Raw genomic sequence first — 23564 nt, 5'->3', positions numbered from 1 at the left:
ACAGCAGCGGTGTGCAGTGTTGTGTACGACTCACTTTACAGACGAGACGAGCTGCAGAGTTCTGGAGAGTTTGTAGGGGTTGAATTGTTGAAACTGGGACACCAGCAAGGAGGGATTTACAATAATCTGTTCTTGAGAAAATGCAGGATGTCACTAGAACTTCTGTTGCTTCTTCTGTGAGGATCAAAGTGGCGTATATATGCGATTCGCTTCAGTTCAGTTTAGTGCGAAGGACCTCTTACCAGCACCCTCGTGAGATAACTTTTTAATTGCACACACACACACCTTGGCGGTGTTCAACGCTGTATCAAGACGCAGTGTGTGAGTTCTTACAGTAAACAAGCACAATGACCACAGCACACACCTTGGCCGCGTACAACGCCGTATCAAGCTGCAGTGTGTGTGGTGACCCGGCTTTCTTGTCATTGTCGTACACCTCCAGGCTGAGTCTGCCGTCATGGCGTTGTAGGACGCAGTATCTGCTCTTGCAGTTGGCTTTATCCCACTGTAACACACACACACCACACACACACACACCACACACACACACACACACCACACACACACACATAAACATACACACACACACACACACATAGACACATATGCACATAAGGTTAAAATGAACACAGTACACTTTTGCAAAAGAACAAGGCTGGTTAAAATAAACTTGGCCAACAAATTATTGCAACAGATTTCAAACCTACATTAAACCATTAATTCCCGTGCCATTTCAATGAAACGTTAAATGCCAGTTAAGGGCCTTCACTTAACCTTTAAGATTACCTTTTGGATTACATATGTATTGTACAGGTATCACGTGGCCGCCGCTCAAGTAAGGGTACCCTCAAAATCGACCAGACAAAAACGGAAGGGCCGAATGAAAAATCGACAAACATTACAATTGCCAAAACTTTGCAACGCTGACAGTTGAGAAGAAAGTCAACCCAATTATCTACCCTGAACCGATTGTTTTGTTTTGCTATCTTGCGTATTTCGTGTGCTATGCTATTCCTACTGATGCAGGTGTCGATCGCAAGAGCGGTCAAAAACGGGAGGGAGAGAGAGCGAGATATATATATATAGAGAGAGAGAGAGAGAGAGAGAGAGAGAGAGACAAGACAAGACAAGACAAGACAAAATCTTTATTATCGAGGGTAATAGATAAGCAAGAATATTGCTTTTTTACATCCAGCCCTCGCCCTAATATAGGGTCAACAAGAACAGAAAACAATATAATCAAATAACTATCACATCAAACTTATAATACATTATATATATATACAGATATACATTTGTCATGCTGCATTTTAAGTACAATTTCCAATAATAAATATGTCAATTTTTAACATATCTTAATTTAGATCTGCATATTATTATAATTTAGTTTAACATGCACATACATTTTAAATGAATTGTTGAACCATTCAGCACATGTTTAGTTGCATTATGTGCGACATATAATTTTTTTTGAAGCTGTCTGTGTTTGTTTTATGCTTAAGAAAAATAGGAAGTGAGTTCCATAGGACCGCACCTGAATATAGAAGGCTTGATTTGAAAAGGTCAATACGTGGAGTCGGTGTGATGATTTTTAGTCTGTTATAGTTCAAAATAAAATTATCACGTAATGTCTCCGGTGCATATCCTGACATCACTTTATGCATTATAACACCTTTATTATACATTAACCTTTTTTGAAATGGTAATACTTGCAAATTTGTATAATCAGATTCTGAAGGAGTGTGATTTTTTAGCATAATAAGCTTAACTGCTCTTCTGTGAAGACTGGCTAAAGGTTTCAAAACATTAGCACTTGCACAATCCCACACAGTGGATGCATAATCAATATTTGACAAGATGTGATTGTAAAAAAAAAATCTTTCGCGAGTGGAGATTCAAGAAATGTTTTATTTTTGATAACTGATATATTTTTTGGGAAGCAATCTTACAGATGTAATCAATGTGATCATGCCATGATAAATTATTATCAATCTTTACACCAAGGACTTTGTGGTGAGACACTTCTTCCAATACTTGATTTTTAATATAAAGAGGTGGAATGCTCGATAATAGATTTTGTCGTTTCTGTCTTGTGGTTATTAGCATAAATTTTGTTTTAGTATGGTTAAGAGACATATGGTTTAACTCTGACCAATTCAGGAGTGCATCAATGCTTTCTTGTAGAGTTTTTGATAAATAATTTATGGAATGGTGACTAGAATGAATAGTAGTGTCATCTGCAAACAACTCACAGTTATTATCTATGTACAGTGGTAAATCATTGACATAAATGGAGAACAATAATGGAGAACAATAATGAAGAGAGAGAGAGAGAGAGAGAGAGAGAGAGAAAGAGAGAGAGAGAGAGAGAGAGAGAGAGAGAGATTAATAATAATAATATTGCAAAAAGCCGCTACCGCCTCATCTGTCTCTATTGTTTTCCTCTCTTTTCCGGATAATTGTAGTAGTATTCAGTAAAATTAATACCGTACTTTCCGGGTTACAAGGCGCTACAGCGCATAAGGCGCACCCTCCTCTTTTTAAAAAAAATTGTATTCCAGTCACCCATTGGGCGCAGGGGGCCGATAAGGCGCACCAAAATTAAAAAAAAGTATACCGGTGCTCTGTGTGTGCCGCAAGATCAAAGGCAGGTCCATTGTGATAGCTGGGTTGCCTTGTTTAGACACTGACCTTCTTCCCAGGGGTCAATGACCCAGTTTTTGCTATGAGAGGTGGTTCCCCTGTCATAGATCTGAGAGAGGAAACACTTCCTGCACCGGGGTCAGTGACCAGTTTAACCTGTGGGGCGGTCTCTTTGATGTCTTGAGAGGAAACTTGGCCAGGGTAGTACCTATAGTAGCTGAAACATGCATTATCACAAGTTGTTTGACTGGTACTCAGGCGGTCTCTTTGATTTTTTTCGTATTTCATACACGGATTAGGCGCTTCGTTATACAAGACGCAGGGGTCAAACTCGAGGAAAAAAGTCGCGCCTTATGACCCGGGGTATGTTAAATTTCTGGTGGTGCTATTTCATTAATTAAATGACTTTTTGTGCAAGAATAGGATAATTGTTCATGTATAAATGTTAACATTTCTTCAGCTTATGGGGGCAAAGCTTCGCCCCTCGACCCCACCGGGGGCCTTCTGCGGCCCCCGGACCCCCGCTTCAACATTTTAGCCCCCCCCCCCCCCCCCCCCCTAAAAAACGTACTGGTCCAGCCCTGCATATTCAAGCGATGATCTCGATTGTGGTGCCACAGTGTTGCCCAGCCAAGCGTGACCGTAACATGTTTTAAGAGGCACGCAGCGATAACAGCTGTCAGAGCGAAACAGTGTCACCGTTCAATTTTTGTCCCATATGTTTGCATGTTTAGCTAATTAACGCCAGCGGCTACACGCAAATTAAACTTAGACATAATCTGTATCAATCATTTATCTGTAGATATGCAAAGTCATGAATGTTTTGCACACAAGTGAACAATTCTATGACGAGTTTAACAACATTTTTCAAAACATTGCGTCACATCTGAACAAACAACCGTAACGATCCCACCTTTCGCACAAAGTACTTCGAGTTTGTTGGTGAAATATTCTGAAAGTTTCAAAGAAATCCGCTGAGTCATAGCGATCGACACCTGCATCAGTAGGAATAGCATAGCACTTTCTTTCTTTCTTTATTTATTTGGTGTTTAACGTCGTTTTCAACCATTCAAGGTTATATCGCGACGGATAGCATAGCACGCAAAATACGCAAGGTAGCAAAACACAATCTGTTCAGGGTAGATAATTGGTTTGACTTTCTTCTCGTAATTAGTTTAACTTTCTTCTCGTATGTCAAAGTTGCACTGTTTTGGCCATTGTGATTTTGTGGCGATTTTTCATTCGGCCCTTCTGTTTTTGTCTGGTCGACTTTGAGGGTACCCTTACTTAAGCGGCGGTCACGTGATTCCTGTAAAAGATATATTTACAAAATACAGAATACAGAATCTTTAATTGCCCAAGGTTGGGAATTTGTGATGACATTGCGGTTAAGAAACATTTCAATCCAGCCATGTACACCAACACACGCATCAACAAACTGATCAGCAGCATTAATTTAAAAACAACACTGGACAGCATAATCATGAACATGCATTCACTAAAACTAGCAGTATACACTCAAGCTTTCTCGCCTCAAGTCAAACACACACACACACACACACACACACACACACACACACACACACACACACACACACACACACACACACACACACACACACACACGCGCGCGCGCGCGCGCAGTCACACGCACACACACACACGTCACTGCCTCGTGCATTTTTGCCTAATCCAAAAGGTGATCCTGAAGGTTAAGTGAACGGCCTTAACTGGCATATCAAGTTTTAATGAAATGACACGGGAATTAATGCTTTAATTTGGGTTTGAAATAGGTTGCAATATTGTTTTGGCCAAGTTTACGTTACACTTAAGTGATCAAGATCAAAATAAACAAACCACATCCTACAGGGTGACTCACAAAAATGCAGCCCCCCAAAATGTGCATAACTTCTACATCTGTAGACCTAATCACTCTATATTTAAGATACATACACTTCAGCCTATGCATGACTCTTCCACAAGTTTATAAGATCAAATGGTCTGACTGTTCTGCAATTTAAAAAAAAAAGTTGCTAAATTCTGCTTTTTTGTCTGTGTTTATTTTCTTCTTTGTAAGTAAACTAGTTTTGAAAGGCTGTTGAGAGGTGAGTTATGAGTAGATTACAGTAATACTCAAAGTATTGCTTAGACACTAATACATGTACGCGTTTTCATGGTCTGACCCAGAAGCAGAACGTCTAATAACAGTCTGGGAGATGACATTGGAACTGCTTTTCTTTCTAACAATTCTCAAAGTGTTATTAATTGCAATGATTCAAACAAACACAAAATACAAACCGTAAAGATCGGGCTACTCTGGCAAATACACGGAATAATAGTACATAACATATGATTATCACATTAGCTTTGTTTTAGATTTGTACACTTTAGTGTTTACGCTTTATATAAAAGCATGTCATTTAGATTGATAGTTCACAAATGCGATAAATTATTTGTAATACCTTCTGCTTTGTCACAACAAACTTTCACTTCACTGACCGAAGCCGTGGGCAGAAAAGTGACCCGCACTCCAGGGGACTTCTCCCGAAGCAAGGTACGCAAGCTCTCGCTTTATCAGCGCGCCGTTTGGCCTTGAAGATGTGTGACATTATATACAGCGAAAGATGAAGACAACACCACGCTATTTGGCCTTGAAGATGTGCGACATTAGATATAGCGAAAGATGGAGACAACACCACGCTATTTGGCCTTGAAGATGTGCGACATTAGATATAGCGAAAGATAGAGACAACACCACGCTATTTGGCCTTGAAGATGTGTGACATTATATACAACGAAAGATGGTGACAACACCACGCTATTTGGCCTTGAAGATGTGTAACATTAGATACAGCGAAAGATGGAGACAACACCACGCTATTTGGCCTTTAAGATGTGTGACATTAGATACAACGAAAGATGGAGACAACACCGCGCTATTTGACCTTGAAGATGTGTAATATTAGACACAGCGAAAGATGGAGACAACACCACGCTATTTGGCCTTGAAGATGTGTGACATTAGATACAGCGAAAGATGGAGACAACACCACGTTATTTGGCCTTAAACATGTGTGACATTAGATACAGCAATAGATGAAGACAACACCACGCTATTTGACCTTGAAGATGTGTGACATTAGATACAGCGAAAGATGAGGACAACACCGCGCTCTTTGGCCTTGAAGATGTGTGACATTAGATACAGCGAAAGATGGAGACAACACCACGCTTTTTGGCCTTGAAGATGTGTGACATTAGATACAGCGAAAGATGAAGACAGCACCACGCTATTTGGCCTTGAAGATGTGTGACATTAGATACAGCGAAAGATGAAGACAGCACCACGTATTTGATCTTGAAGATGTGTGACATTAGATAAACACAAAATGAAGACAACACCTCGCTATTTGGCCTTAAAGATGTGTGACATTAGATACAGCGAAAGATGAAGACAACACCGCGCTGTTTGGCCTTGAAGATGTGTGACATTAGATACAACGAAAGATGGAGACAACACCATGATATTTGGCCTTGAAGATGTGTAACATTAGATACAGAGAAAGATGAAGACAACACCACGTTATTTGGCCTTGAAGATGTGTGACATTAGACATAACAAAAGATGAAGACAACACCATGCTACCTGGCCTTAAACATGTGTGACATTAGACATAACAAAAGATGGAGACAACACCCCGCTATTTGGCCTTGAAGGTGTGACATTAGATATAGCGAAAGATGAAGACAACACCATGCTCTTTGGCCTTGAAGATGTGTGACATTAGACACAGCGAAAGATGAAGACAACACCATGCTCTTTGGCCTTGAAGATGTGTGACATTAGACACAGCGAAAGATGAAGACAACACCATGCTATTTGGCCTTGAAGATGTGTGACACAAGATACAGCAAAAAATGGAGACAACACCACGTATTTGATCTTGAAGATGTGTGACATTAGATAAACACAAAATGAAGACAACACCACGCGAATTGGCCTTGAAGATGTGTAACATTAGATACAGCAAAAGATGAAGACAACACCACGCTATTTGACCTTGAAGATGTGCGACACAAGCTAAAGCGAAAGATGAGGACAACATCGCGTAATGTGGGAGTGATTGCTGGTACATGGTGTTATGTCCTATTTGCATCATAATACCCCAGCAAACAATTTTACGTTGTATTCACGTTATATTCACGTTGGGTTACGTTGGGTTTACGTTGCGTTTCAACGTTTTTTTACGTAGATTTGTATGGACGAAATCACGTGGGAATAACGTTGGAAAACAACGTTGCATTTTACGTGACACCAACGTGAATGCAACGTGAATTATTGGTGGAAGTGGATTGTTCGTAAAAACATTATGTGCATTCTACGTTGTCACAACGTGAATTTTTGGTTGTGGTTGTGGTTTGGTTGAAATTGCGTTGCATTTTTACGTAATGTCCACGTGAATGGAACGTAAATTTTAGGTCAAAATTTAGATCAAAAATTACGTGAATTCTACGTTGACACAACGTAAAAGTTGTGTTTTGGTGCATTTTTCCTGATAAAATTGACGTGAATTACACGTCGACACAACGTGAATTTTTGGTTGTGGTTGTGGTTTGGTTTGATTTCGACGTGAATGCAACGTTGAGAGTGAATGTAGGTTTTGGTAAATGTATACACGCACACACACCAACTTTCACACTCAGTCACAGATCATAAGGACTATTACATGTAACACCATAAACTCAAGATACGATCAACAATTTTATTTCATAACAAAAACATGCATATTATGTTGCGGAGAAACTAAAAATGCACGCAGCTTTGCAGGGCAACAGCACAGCATATTCAATCGATTTCATTCTTTGTCCTGGTGGTCCTCTTCTCCCAGGCAGTCCTCTATGCGCCTCTTTGATGCTGGTCGCTAAACAAAGCAAAGACAGCACATTGATATTAGTGACACCAGAGCCTCCATAATGTCTGGAGTAGAAATACACATCTTTTCAACTTAGGTCACTTTTTAGTAACTTTCCACTGCCTACTATGTCTCTGGCCTACTGCCAACTGAGTGTTGACACTACATGTATTTCTTTTTAATATATGAAATGAAGCATCATGTCCCTTCTTCGAGCCTTGTGTCAGATTTAGGCCGCAAGCCAAGACAACAAAAGACTGTGTGCCGGTGTGTATTCCTTCCATAAGAAATGAAGTATTTCAAACGAAAATTGATCGTTTCAGAACAGTTTGGGGGTATTTTATTTGTATTTTCATCATTAAGACATTTGACCTGGAAGGGAAACTGTCTTTAATCTGTGTACAAGAATTAAATATTTGTAATTGTCCAAACACAAATAACATCCGTTACTGTTATATATATACGAATCACACACACTCACACACAAACTCACACTAGCGCGTCACCTTATTCCCACTACTATGAGTTATACACAACTACAATAAGCGATAAACGTTTCATATGCTGATCAGGATGCAACGAACTTTGACACGCTCCAATTAAAGCCCATTATAGGGGCCGCGGTGTCCGTCTCTCTCCTTGAGGATAAAAGGGCTCACAGCCTTTTCAACATTGTTATCAAAATCAAAGTCTTTCGGTAACCTGGAAAGCTCCTCGGAGCTAGTACTGTCTCAATTATCCACCGATCGCTGTAGGTCGAAGTTGAAGACTATTAAGTGTATGCATGTTGTAGAGGTGGAAGGTGCACAGAAAATGGAAACAATCATTACAATCACACTTTGTTTCCTGATTCCAAAAACATATAGATATGATATGTTTGGATTAAAAACACGCTCAGAAAGTTAAAACGAAGAGAGGTACAGAAAAGCGTGCTATGCAGCACAGCGAAACCACTACAGCGCTGAACAGGCTCGTCAGTTTCACTCCGTTTTGCACAAGCGGCGGACTACGGTCATTGTGAAAAAATGCATTGCGTTCAGTTTCATTCTGTGAGTTCGACTGAGCTTGACTAAATGTTGTATTTTCGCCTTACGCGACTTGTTTTCTAACCTTCATCTGTCCGACACGTGCGATCTCACTTTTTCAGTGAGTTATTTTTTCCCTCTAACATCTGGTTGCCAGACTTCCGTCAACCTCTTGTCAAATGTCACACTGTGATTCTCACGTATCTGATCGCTTCTTTAAGAGCACTTGACAGTGTCCAGTCAATCACTTCTTTCAGACGGGTCATAAAATTGCAAAGGCTCCTGATTGCCCCGCTCCTGTACGCTTCGTTGGGAAAAGTCGAAGAGGCTAGCGGAAAACTTTGGGGGGAGGGTCTATGGGGGGGGGGGGGGGGGGAAGGGGGATCTTAGATTGAGAGGAGACGGAATGCATGGAACGGAACTTTTATGAATCGTTTTGTAGTTTTTGTGTCTGGGGCATGTAAACAAAACAAAAATGAGCAAAATTCTGAGAGAAAAACGGGAGCTTTATCAAAGCAAATTTGTTTTACAGTTGTTATTATTTAACGACAAGAAGAGACACAATACAATGTTTTATACTTTTGATTTCTAAGAGTTGAAATCAATTACGCAGATATATTATAAGTCTACAAAGCCATGACGGTGCCAAAATAGCATGATAGCATTTTTGAATATTTCACTAATCAGAGCAGCAGAATTCTAACTTCATTATATAAAATCAATCTAATCAATGAATTTAGTAAGCACTGATCATTAAAAAATCTCACAACTTAAGAACATCATACCTCTGCATAGATTACGCTTATGCAGTATGTTTCTTCCGCGACGCGCCGCCCGAATACAAGCGTTCACTGATCATGCCGTTGTCAGCACGCCGCCAGAATCCGTGCGTAAGGTGCGTGAGTCGCTTCGCCACACACCGCCTTAATAGTAGCGTTGGAAGTGGAAAATACCACGCTGGGGATTTTCCATACGAAAACCCACGTCATAGGTTCAGAGGTCGGCTGCATTACCATATGCGACAAATAACTCCCAGAACAGTTGATTTCATTGGTTAGTTTGGATACTACAGGTCATTGACGGGACCAACCCATGCCTTAGTTTCATATTTAGGATTCCAAAATGTCGCGAGTTGTCAGTGTTGTTGCGAAGCGAAGCGGCGTGCAGAAGGAAGGTAGTGACTGTGTGTGCATGAAACAGTGTTGTTGTGATAGATGGATAAGTGAGTGATGAGGGTGAATGAGTTAGCCAAATCAAGAGCTCGAGGTGTCAATGCTACTTTGGCCAAAACCCAATGCAAGCGGACGGACGCGATTCTGGTGCCGGGAATGTTCTGTGGCCACATGGCTGTGGCGCTTTGTGTTGAGCCGTGCTTCGAAGTGTGGCACACAAAGAAGGATGTTCTTCGTGCATAAACCGAGTTCTAAACAAGTCATTTATACAAAAACTGTAAATACTGTGACAGCAAGTGTTTCTTTTCTTCTATGGATAAAACCCAACGCAATGGGACTCGATTCTGGTGCCTGGAATGTGGTGTGGCGTTTTGCGTTGAGCTGTGCTCTGTGGCACTGTAAATACTGTGACAGCAAGTGTTTCTTTTCTTCTACATGGATATATTCATCATAGTCATCACCCAGTCATCTCATTGTATCATTCAGGTTAGTAAATTCTTTTTTGAGTATTCACTAACAACATTTTGTGCATATTTTCAAACATGTCTGTAGTATTTATGTGGTGCCTCTGGACTTTTTTTTATTTAAATTGTTGTCATTTTCAATAGCATACCACACAAACACAACAAGCCTTTTGACAAATACAAAGTACATTTCTGAAACAATGAAAGATCTTTCTTTAATTGTGTGCAAAAAGTAAGTCTCCACATGTACTAGTTTTTTTTACAATATTTTTTTCAAAATACAATATTTTTTTCAAAATTTTCAAATTTTGGTTGTCAGCAGGCTATTTATTGACATTTTCAATAGCATACCACACAAACACAACAAGCCTTTTGACAAATACAAAGTACATTTCTGAAACAATGAAAAATCTTTCTTTAATTGTGTGCAAAAAGTAAATCTCCACATGTACTAGTTTTTTTACAATATTTTTTTCAAAATACAATATTTTTTTCAAAATGTCCCAATTTTGGTTGTCAGCAGGCTATTTATATGCTTTGGCGCATGCGTTCTGAGTGTATAGTCATGTCATAGGGTGGACGTGTTGAAAGAGTTGTCTTTTGCACACTGCTATCTGACAAATTATTTAGAGCGGTCATCAGAAGCAGGCGACGATAGTCGAGTGGGGGTTGAGGCTGCAGACAATTAACTGTGAACTGAGAAGGGGTAAGCGGTGGGGGCGGAGGGGAGGGGGGGTAAAAGGGTGGGGTGACAGGCATGAAATAATGAAAACTTGTTACGGTCCGACTTTGGGTTTGGTGTGTGTTGGCTACGCTGATGTCTCAAGTAGACTCACGTTCATAAGGGGGTGGGTAAATCAACATGGTCGGCAATTTTATGATCCAGGTCGACAAAAGACCGTCAAGTGTGTAATTAGCCAATCAGTCAGATGACATCAATGTGTAAAGTTCTGAATTCTTCTCATACCACCGTTCCGACCTCATCTCTCGGAAAAAAGTTGGACAACCAAGTTTTGGAAGAAATTTTCAAGGAAGAATGACATCACAGGTTTCTGGAAAGCAAGGATTTGGGACAAAAGAAAGAATAACTGACACTATGACACACACACACACACACACACACACACACACACACACACACACACACAAACACACACACAGGCACGAACTCAAACAAACACACTGGCACACCACACACACACACACTGACACCACACACACACACACACCGACACCACACACACACACACACACACACACTCACACTCACACACTCACGCACGAACACATTCATACAAACTTGCGCGCGCGCGCACTGATTTCTAAACAACAACAACAATAAGCAGTGAACGATGCATGCTAATCATGAGGCAAGAAATGAATGTGGCAAGTTTGATTCAACTTTGACCCGCTCTAAATCCCACGTTGTACACAGGAGCGGTGTCCGTCTGTCTCCCTGAGGATGAAAGGACTCACAGTTTCCAAAACTTGTGATCAAAATCAAAGTCATTCAGTAACCTGGAAAGCTACTTAGAGTGCTGTCTCAATTATCCCCCTATCGCCGTAGGTCGAAGTTGAGGACTATCAAGTGGGTAGGGGGAGGGTGGAAGGGAATTGTTACGACACGACTTTGTCGTGTAAAAGGAAATGATGGGTGGCACGCGGATATCCGTGGGATGTTCAGACATGGAAATTGCTCGAAATAACGATTATCTATTAAACTCATAGCTCATGGATTTCCATTAAGTACTTTTACCCCGCGTTGTACTTGAAGTCCGACACCTAGTGTGAAAACGATCGTTCAATAGTCCAACATATTTCTGCCCCTTTTCCCGTTTAACCCCCAAATAACAACAACTACAACAAAGACAGCAAGAGCGACGACGACGACAACAAAATGTTGGAACCAAATTGAAATCATTGCAAACAAGACACCAGCAAATGTCGGACACCTACATGGTGGTTTTCAAGTTCCTCATTTTGTTACATCCCCCATACAAAACACTTTACCTATTAATCTTGTTATTTGGTTAGTTAATTTGAAATTAATGTTAAAGTTCCTAATTTGTTATCTAAATTTCGCCATAACGCATTTATTAACTCATTCATTTATGAACTTATTTATGTATCATTTCCCGTCGCGATATAACCTTGAATGGTTGAAAACGACGTTAAACACAAAATAAAGAAAGAAAGATGTATCATTTCCCTATTCGTCTATTTGTTTATTTTTTTTATTTCAGTTATTTCGGCATGTAGGTATTTCGGTTGTAAGCAATTCAGTTATAATAAAACAAATTCACCCATTATTAGAAAGGGGAAAACAAATTGGAATGTCGGGTGCACATTCCAAGTTGATCCCTTTTTTAACTAAAAATAGCGCGCGTTATTACTAACAATGCTCTTGTACACGCTTATAAAATATAAAGCCCACATGTTAAAATACCTTGACAACTACAAAGTGGGAAATTACAACGACGGTCAACAGTCAGAGTTATATATATTGCTTGCAAGCCTGTCCGCCCTGTATCCAAGATATCCCCCATGCACTGGCATGGTCCTAAGATGACACACTTATTACTCAACAGTAAATTCCAGTAAGCCTTTAGTCGGACTATGTCATTTGTATGTTTGTGAATGTCACAGAAAAAAACCACAACTCCCAAGATCACAGAAGCATGATTAACCATTCAGTCAATTCAAGGGAATGCACGCTGAAAACGTCCGCTTTCATTTCACCTAAGAGGGGGAGGAAGGTGTTTTGTTAATTTTCTATTGCTGGTACTCGCACGTGTTCAAAGTGTGTGGGAAAAAGATCAAGTCGCGTAAGGCGAAATTACTACATTTAGTCAAGCTGTGGAACTCACAAAATGAAACTGAACGCACGCTTTTCTGTACCTCTCTTCGTTTTAACTTTCTGAGCGTATTTTTAATCCAAACATATCATATTTACATGTATATGTTTTTGGAATCAGGAATCGACAGGGAATAAGATGAAATTGTTTTTAGATCGATTTCGGAAAATTAATTTTAATCATAATTTTTATATTTTTAATGTTTAGAGCTTGTTTGTAATCCAAATAAAACATATGTATACGTTTTTGGAATCAGAAAATGACGAAAAATAAGATGAAATTGTTTTTGGATCGTTTGATAAAAAAATAATTTTAATTACAAGTTTCCGATTTTTAATGACCAAAGTCATTAATTAGTTGTAAAGCTATCAAGCTGAAATGCAATACCAAAGTCCGGCCTTTGTCGAAGATTGCTTTGCCAAAATTTCAATCAATTTGATTGAAAAATGAGGGTGTGACAGTGCCGCCTCAACTTTTACAAAAAACCGGATATGACGTCATCAAAGGTATTTATTGAAAAAATGAAAAAAAAAACTTCCGAGGATATCATTCCCAGGAACTCTCATGTAAAATTTCATAAAGATCGGATTCCAGTAGTTTAGTCTGAATCGCTCTACACACACACACGCACAGACACACACACACACACACACACACACACACACACACACACACACACACACACACACACACACACACACACACACACACACACACCACGACCCTCGTCTCGATTCCCCCTCTATGTTAAAACATTTAATCAAAACTTGACTAAATGTAAAAAGGCAAAACAACTCAGGGTTGAAGCAGCCTGCATGCAACTGAGGACAACAACAAGTCGCGTAAGGCGAAAATACAACATTTAGTCAAGCTCAGTCGAACTCACAGAATGAAACTGAACGCACTGCATTTTTTCACAAAGACCGTAGTCCGCCGCTTGTGCAAAACGGAGTGAAACTGACGAGCCTGTTCAGCGCTGTACATAGTGGTTTCGCTGTGCTGCATAGCACGCTTTTCTGTACCTCTCTTCGTTTGGTTTAAACTGTTGCATTCAACGTTTGTGCATTATTTACAAATAAAAAACGCATATAGAGTAAACAACAACAAGCATAATGCTTATAGTGGTGTTTACAGTTTTCTAGAAAAATACATATAAATGGCGGCTATTGTACAGTTTAAATGAAGAGCAAGCAAACATGAAAAGAAAATTGAATGAAAATGTACATCAAAACAAAAATCCGTTTAAGAATACATATATTATATTCTTCGTTTTAACTTTGTGAGCGTGTTTTTAATCCAAACATATCATATCTATATGTTTTTTGAATCAGGAACCGACAAGGAATAAGACGAAATTGTTTTTAAATCGATTTCGGAAATTTGATTTTGATAATAATTTTTATATTTTTAATTTTCAGAGCTTGTTTTTAATCCAAATATAACATATTTATATGTTTTTTGAATCAGATAATGACGCAGAATAAGATGGAATTGTTTTTGGAACGTTTGATAAAAAAATAATGTCAATTACAAGTTTCTGATTTTTAACGACCAAACTCACTCATTAGTTTTTAAGCCACCGAGCTGTAATGCAATACCGAAGTCCGGCCTTTGTCGAAGATTGCGTGGCCAAAATTTCAATCAATTTGATTGAAAAATGAGGGTGTGACAGTGCCGCCTCAACTTGTACAAAAAGCCGGATATAACGTCATCAAAGGTATTAATCGAAAAAAATAAGTCCGGGGATATCATTCCCTGGAACTCTCATGTAAAATTTCATAAAGATCGGTCCAGTAGTTTAGTCTGAATCGCTCTACACACACACACGCACAGACACACACATACACACACACACACAGACCACACACACACACACACACACACACACACACACACACACACACACACACACACACCACACACACACATACACCACGACCCTCGTCTCGATTCCCCCTCTATGGACATTCTGTGAGTTCGACAGCTTGACTAAATGTTGTATTTTCGCCTTACGCGACTTGTTTTTTGCTGTATTTTTCTCTTTTTCTTTATTTTGTCTTATATTTCATTTCTTTCATTTCTGATGAACATTTTAAAATAAAGAGGAAAAACACTACACACGATCCTCTCAACGAAACAGTACATTAAAAACCTGCGCACGCGCACACACACACAAACACAACTTTTTGAGAAAACATTGGCTGCATTTTTTTTTTACTGGTGAGCGTACCCTAAGAAGAAATCCAACATGTGTTGTCCATATGATTTGCCCGTTCGGTTTTCTTTTGTTCTCATACGCGAGATGTCTCAAGAGGACCCATTTTGGCAAAGTTTAGAGGAGGGGGGGGAGGGGGGGGAGCATGTCCGTAATTTTATTATCCAAGTGGACAAGCGATCGACAAAAGCCCGACAAAAGACTGCCAAGTGCCGTAAATGAGTCAGGTAAGATCAAGGTGCGATTTTTGACTTGTACTTCATACCAGTTTTCCTCGCCTCTTCTCTCCTCAACAAAGGTCTAGCAACAAAGTTTGGGGGGTGTAATCTCATAAGGAGTGGCATAATATCACATGCGAATATGAGGGAACGAGACAGAAGAATGAATAAAACAGCCGCTATTACGCTATCTGTGTTGTGGCTGGAAGAAAAAAGAAAAGAAAGAATACCGTCCAACTAACACGAAGAAGAATGGGAAAAAATCTTAAATAAAGGGAGAGGTACAAAGGTTGCGATTCATCTCGGCTAGATATTATTCACAATTTTTGTAAACATAGTAAGCCTATACTCGCATCAGACACATATTTTACATGTATCAGCATCCTACATTTTGTCCGTGTCTGCCTTCTGGCCGGGTTTGCGATTTCTACATATTATATTCATGTGTTCTTCTCTCTGACAGTGCGGGCTCAACTTTTACAAACGGGACAATATGACATCAAATAACGCTATCAAATATCGGAGAACAGCCACACAAGCGAATGCTCTCAAGAATATGTAAACCAATGTTCATCAAAATCCGTCAGGTAGCACACACACACACACACACACACACACACACACACACACACACACTCACACACAGTCCGAGTGTGTCATTACTTGAATGGGGTGTGCACGTTAAAGATCCCACGATTGACAAAAGGGTCTTTCCTGGCAAAATTGTATTGGCATAGATAAAAATGTCCACCAAAATACCCGTGTGACTTGGAATAATAGGCCGTGAAAAGTAGGATATGCGCCGAAATGGCTGCGATCTGCTGGCCGATGTGAATGCGTGATGTATTTTGTAAACAAATTCCATCTCACACGGCATAGATAAAAATCCCTGCGCCTTGAATATGTGCGCGATATAAATTGCACAAAGTAAAAATACAAAAATAAATAAATAAATCCCTGCGCTTAGAACTGTACCCACGGAATACGCGCGATATAAGCCTCATATTGATTGATTGATTGAATCAGTGAATGTGAAAAGACTATGGGTAGTCGTCTAAGACAGGTTAAAATCAGTCTAACGAATGACTACACAAACCTGCATGTGTCAGGTTTTAATTTTTGTTTGTTTGTTCTTTCTTTATTTTGTTTTGTTATTTCGTACGTTCGTTGATAAAATGCCGTCCCAACCTGCCGCCCACACACACACACACACACACACACACACACACACACACACACACATTATAATCCCCCCTCCCGATTCTCCACCCGATAGCTCCTCTTTGTCTCACTCTCTCCTCCTTACAAATAACAATTTGATACGTTCATCTTTAATCCACCCCCCTCCCCGAATCACCTCCCCATTCTCCACCCGATAGCTCCTCTTTGTCTCGCTCTCTCCCCCGGTGTGACGTTTTCATCTTTCGCCGTGTTGATATTTCGCTTCTCGGCCTCGTTGATCTAGTATAAACTCTACACTGAACAAAAAAACACCCTTCGATAGTACTGATGAGCGACCTTGTGTACCTTACATTCATGGGGCCAAATTTGTCCAACCAATTTGTTTTAATTAACTTAGAAATTTGATTCATCCTAAAATGTTTCCTTCTTACTCAAGGGACGTAATTAACCACTCAGTACACGTTTTCGAAGAATTCGATTTTGGGGTTGAAATCTATTAAATGTTACCACCAATTTTCTTCACATGCAAGAAACTGACATGCTTTTCGTCCTTAAATAATTTCACTTCTTAATTTTACCAGGAAACAACATTTCAGTCTTGAGTATATGTCGAGGGGGAAATATGTACACAGACGAAAGATGAAATCGTGACACCGGCAGGGTATCTCGGCTGCCTACTTGAGTGAGTAACAGAACAGGTCGACAAAAGACAGTCAAGTATGTAATGAGCCAATGTGTCAAGTTCTGAATTCTTCTCATACCACTGTCCGCTGGGCAGATTCACTTGAACTTGAAGCAGCTTGTCTGGATACATCGTCCTTCCTCAAGATCGTAAAATGCCCAATTAAGTACTTGAGATAACAATGGCCGCCCCCGCTTTCAGTCTCATGCACTGAGCTAGTCTGATTAAACAGCATTCTAAAGGTTGCGTCCGTCTATGTGAAACGTGTTTTTCCTTTGTGTTCCACTGCTTGTGACCCATTGTTTCGCTATACTGACTCAAACGTTGAGTCTAAAAGAATGTGTATCCCTTGAACTGAGTTAGGGCTGACATTGTGACTATTGGAAAGACCCGCCATCTTTGGCCGGTCCGTTTCCATTCCAATCATGGTCTCGACAATCAAGTAATCTGTGCATGTGTACATGGAGTACAATAAGTGATAACGTCTCATGTGGAACAACTGAAAACAACTTACCTTCGAGTTGATTACGATGAATATTTTAGTCCTGAAAGTGTTCATCAAAGTTGAAAACCAAATTTGGGATACACAAAGTCGACCGTGGCCATCACCGGAGAACACTGTCGGTTAGTAACGCGTCTTTTTTTGGGAGGGAAAGTTTCGCACTCGCAAATCCATTTAACTCAGCAAATTCCTTGAAACAATATGCATTTATGTTATACTCTTTTCGTCTTACACAATTAGTGAACCTCTATGTTTGACCGAACATTAATTGAATAGAATATTACGAAACTAAAAATGCAGGTGAAAAAACCGAAATGATTGACAAAGTTTCGACGTTGTCTCTCTCTGTCTCTCTCTGACTCTCTCTGTCTCCCTCTCTCCCCTCTGTCTCCCTCTCTGGCTCTCTCTATCTCTCTCTCTCTCTCTCTGTCTCTGTCTGTCTCTCTGTCTGTCTGTCTGTCTGTCTGTCTGTCTGTCTGTCTGTCTGTCTGTCTCTCTGTCTGTCTGTCTCTCTCTTTCTCTCTATCCCCCGACCCGCAGCCCCAATTTGTGGAAGGTTAGAAACTAGAGGACGTACATTTCTGTACAGTCACCATAAAATCTTCATCATGAATGCAAAAATGTTAACAAAATCGGCAAACCATAAAAGAACATGAAAAAGGAAAGAGGTGCATTTAAAGGCTGTTGCATGGGCACTGGCTCTCAAAATCCGTTCAGCAGAATGAGTTCGCATGTAACTGAAACTATTCTTAAAAGTTACTTGGTGATTTTAAAAGCTTGATAACACAAGTCCCATGATTTTAGACATGCTACAATGCCTTTAATCGAAGAAAGTTTGCGTTCTTGGCTGAGTCAATGCAGCTGGCTCGAAAATTACCTCCCTTGGACGCGTGACGTCTATAGCGGAATCGGCCGGGTGGAACGGCGCTCTCTTATGCCGTGCAATGGGCGCAATCGGGTAGTCTAGTCATGTCCTCAAGAATACTTCAAAGGTAGGTCAAGAGAAACTAAGGACGGGGTGCGAGGGTGACTTCTCCCAGGTTATAACATTTCAAACAATAAATAACGGAGTTCATAACATGTATTCTGCTCCCTTCCTGCTTTTTCAGGTGTAATTCCCACTTGAACCCTGTTTTAGTTCAACTTATTGGCAGATATATTGTCACGCGCCGAGGGACACAAACACACACTCACACACACACACACACGCACGCACGCACACACACACACACACACACACACACACACACACACACACTCACACACACACATACACACACAGCCACCCACAAACACACATGCACAAACTGATGTCACACACACACACACACATTGACAAACTGATGTCACACACACACACACACACACACACACACACACACACACACACACACACACACACACACACTAACACGTGTACACACACACGCACACACACACACACTAACACGTACGTGTAATCACACACACACACACACACACACACACACACACACACACACACACACACACACACACGCACGTATAGACAATCACAGAGATTAGGTTCATGTATTCTGCCCCCCTCTCGCCAATTTACAAAATACAACAAGAGGTTTGATGAGCACAGTAGATCAACTTTAAACGTACACAATTATATTTTTAGCATTACTTTTCAATTCTCGTTGATGCATTAATGATGCCAGAAAATGTAACCGGACGCATTTGGAACGCGAAATTAAGCAATCAAATACATTGCGCGGTACATCGCCGCTTAATTTCATAACGTCTGACTGAGTCATTTGTTATTCGGTGATAGTTTCGCACATATCTATCTCCTGTATTTGAAAATCTGTTCACCTTACGTAATTTTCAAAGGCTTTATATATATATACATTTCTTTGATAAACGATACGAAACCGTGCAGGTGAAAAATTGGTAATGACTGACGTAGGATTTACGTTGTGGATTTCACGTTGAGGACACGTTGGCGATCAATCAAACCCCAACGTTGTGTGTTTACGTTGAAACTACGTTGTAGGAACGTTTGTTGTATCAAACTAACTTTTGTTTTTAAATCACGTGAATTTCACGTGAAAATCACGTGAGTATACCAACGTTGTTCGAACACCAGAAAATCACAATAATACAACGTCGATTTTACGTTGCTTTTTAAGGTGGAATCCACGTGAAATTTACGTTATGTACCAACGTGTAAAAAACAAAAAAACACAACTGTAACGCAACGTTGCTTTCACGTTGTGTTTTTTGGTTGGATCCACGTAAATTTCACGTAATCTTCGCAACATTTGTAGGACACCAAAATGCAACGTGAAATTCACGTGAAATTCACGTAAAATTTACGTTGTGTGCCAACGTCGAAAGAACACCAAAATCTCACAATAACACAACGTTGCTTTTACGTTGCGTTTTTTTGGGGGTTGGCTCAACGTAAATTTCACGTAAAGTTCGCAACGTTGTAATGACACGAAAAATTCACATTTTCGCAACGTCGTATTCACGTTGTGTGTTTGCTGGGACGTCATTGTCAAATGTACGTCATCGCCCAGCCTCGCTCTGGGATGACGCCATCTTGGAAATCATGAGTGCCACATGTTCACCTCAGCGTCTGATTAAAACGTCCCACTAAAACACACAAGCTGTGTTTAGTTTTGATTATATATTTTACGATTGTGCAAGTGCATACCTGCAAATTAACAAAACATTATATTGGCGACGAAGACTACGAATTCGTTTCATCCCATGTCAAGTTTCTTTACAGGCTGAAGATATTACTAGTTCATCATGGCCGCTTCTCTTCCATCCTTTGGGCACTTGCCAATCCACTCTGACGAGGCGACTCTAGGTACTCGCTGGAAACGATGGCTCACCCGTTTCGAGATTCTTCTCACGGCAATTTCAGTGACGGACAAGGCCAGGAAGAAAGCTCTACTTCTTGATCTCCACTATGCAGGCGATGAAAACTTCACTATCTTCGAATCCTTCACGGACGAGCAAAAAGGCGTTGGCTTAGACAATGAGTACAAGACCATCGTCGAATCCTTCAACGACCATTTTACCCCAAAGAAGAACACTTTTAAATTTAAGATTTTAGATGTTAATGAGACAACGGCCCGCCTTTTAACAGTGTCACAAAGATGTGGGTATTATATTTGTGTTATGTAGGCCGTCGTGATTTTAACCTCCCTAAAGATTGACTTGGGATAGGGTAGGACACGTTTAAAGCGTTATCACGGATTTTGTGCGTTGCACGTGAAACTGACTTTAGCTTGAGATGAGCTGTGTTTACGAGCATGAGACATGTAGCTGGTCTGGGTTTAATATCGTCACAGCGCTCAACATTTTCAACCAGTGAGGTTGTCAGCGTGTGTCAAATTTGTCTGGGACAAATTCACTCTTTCAAGTCTCTTAAGGTAAATGATTTACTATGTTGTATATTATTGAAGTTTGATTACATAGCTGCAATGTAAAGGTTAGTGTATACAAAGTGCACTAAATATTAGGGTGAAGTTTTAAGAGAATTCTTGATGTGATTGTATCACGGTTTTTGTTGGGAAATTTCTTGAACATAAATGTTACGCATTTATGTTATGTTTAAAGGCGAAGTTCGAGAGGAATTTTTCTGCGAGTACGAAGATTTGATTTATGACTCGCAACTGACACTTCGGCCGGAATTTTTCTCGTGGAGACGAGAAAAGCATGCGATACGAGAAAAGCATGCGTATCGCATGCGAGACGATTTGCAAGCCAAGCGGGTGGGGATTTAGTCTCGGCAAAGAAACTACAATGCACTGTTTGGTCTCGGTGAGACTGAAAGAGAGACAGAGAGCACGAGAGAGAGAGCGACAGGGACACACAGTGTCGGTGATTCAAGTTGGTGGCTTGGTGGCCAAAGGGATCCGGGTTCGATTCCCGGCATGGGCGGTCTTTTTTTTTTTTTAATTCTTGTTTACTATTGTTTATTATGAACGTTTTAATGTTTTATTTTACTCTAATAATTTTTTTTATTGTGTAAAATAAATGAATATATATATATATTTTTTTAATCCACGTGCACAAGACAAAAACTTTCATACTGTGCAAAAGTGATCCGGGTTCGATTCCCGGCATGGGCGGTCTATTTTTTTTTAGTTTTTAATTTTTTTTTTAATTCTTGTTTACTTTTGTTTATTATGAACGTTTTAATAATGTTTTATTTTACTCTAATAATTCTTTTAATTGTGTAAAATAAATAAATACTTTTTTTTTTAATCCACGTGCACAAGACAAACACTTTCATACTGGGGGAGCGAGCCAGTCTGAAGAGTACTCGGGTCCAGCGCCAGCGTTTTTTTATTGAATATTTGTACCAGTTTCAAGTTGTCTGATTCAAACTAGATGTTGAATGACACAGAAATAAAACGATTTCTTCGTGAACTTCAATTTTGTTTGAGTAAGATATCAGGTGTACGATACATCTACACAGTTGTGTGTGTGTGTGTGTGTGTGTGTGTGTGTGTGTGTGTGTGTGTGTGTGTGTGTGTGTGTGTGTGTGTGTGTGTGTGTATGTGTGTGTGTGTATGTGTGTATGTGTGTTCTTGAACATAACTACACCCATGTGTTTATGAGTTACATAATTATATATATGCGTTCAGTCAGTCTGCATGTTTCCTTTCACAAAATAAGACACAACATCAAAAATGAATACAGATTTGATCTGCAAGGAGGAAATATCAAACCAACCCACACCCCAAACCTAAAGCAGCTCATGACAAACTTTTGGTACACACTTTGCAAAATAATACTCTAATTTCTAACCAGCTGCATTACACGCTGCCAACAGAGAGAGAACAAGTCGCGTAAGGCGAAATTACAACATTTAGTCAATCTGTCGAACCCACAGAATACAAGAAACTAAGTCCATCTCACGATGAACACGAGCCGAAATCATATGCACTCGACTTATGAAATAGAAAGAAATCAAATACGACGAAGAGAAGAAAAAGTTTGAAAGTACCATTGAACTTCCATGTCGGCGTGTGGCTGAGCTTAAAATAGGAATGTTGTTGCAATCTGTCAGGCACTTTCCCTTTTGACAGGTAGTTTTTGCATGTACAGCAAAACACGGCCTTTTTTACAAATCCTAAAGACTGTCGGAAACTTCGCATGCTCTCTTGTGAACGCCATGTGAAACATTGATTCTGAAACAAAAATCTATGGCATGAATGACAATGGAAAGACGGTCTCTCTCTGATTCCAAGTTCATAATGACAGTTATGAAGTGCTGAATTTAGAAAATCTGTAGATGAAGTAAAATCATTTGAATGTTGGCTTGTTGAAACTTCATAACAAACAGCCACCTCGTCTATATCATTATCTGAAAGAATGCAAACTTCCTTTGAAACACCAACATTTGTATGGAAAACTTCTGTTTCTGTCATCTTTGATTTCATTTGACAACTTGGACATGGAAGTTCAATGGTACTTTCAAACTTTTTCTTCTCTTCGTCGTATTTGATTTCTTTCTATTTCATAAGTCGAGTGCATATGATTTCGGCTCGTGTTCATATATTATAAGTTCACAAAGAAATCGTTTTATATCTGTGTCATTCAACATCTAGTTTGAATCAGACAACTTGAAACTGGTACAAATATTCAATAAAAAACGCTGGCGCTGGACCCGAGTACTCTTCAGACTAGCTCGCTCCCCCAGT

The 23564-nt window shown here is 39.9% G+C and overlaps 1 protein-coding gene across 1 annotated transcript in view; it reads right to left on the bottom strand.

Annotated features, from left to right (window-relative positions):
- LOC138955509 (uncharacterized) overlaps positions 1-23564 on the bottom strand; it is a gene marked incomplete at its 5' end in the record, with an annotated part of 165784 nt that overhangs the window by 61412 nt on the left and 80808 nt on the right. The window contains one exon of the mRNA XM_070327097.1: positions 365-505. Within this exon, the coding sequence (XP_070183198.1) occupies positions 365-505 (141 nt within the window). The remainder of the gene's footprint in view (positions 1-364; positions 506-23564) is intronic.

The sequence above is a fragment of the Littorina saxatilis genome, unplaced genomic scaffold, assembly GCF_037325665.1.
Source record: "Littorina saxatilis isolate snail1 unplaced genomic scaffold, US_GU_Lsax_2.0 scaffold_237, whole genome shotgun sequence".
Lineage (NCBI taxonomy): Eukaryota > Metazoa > Mollusca > Gastropoda > Littorinimorpha > Littorinidae > Littorina > Littorina saxatilis.
The sequence above is the reverse complement of the archived record's forward strand: the minus strand, read 5'-3'. Positions and strand labels throughout refer to the sequence as shown.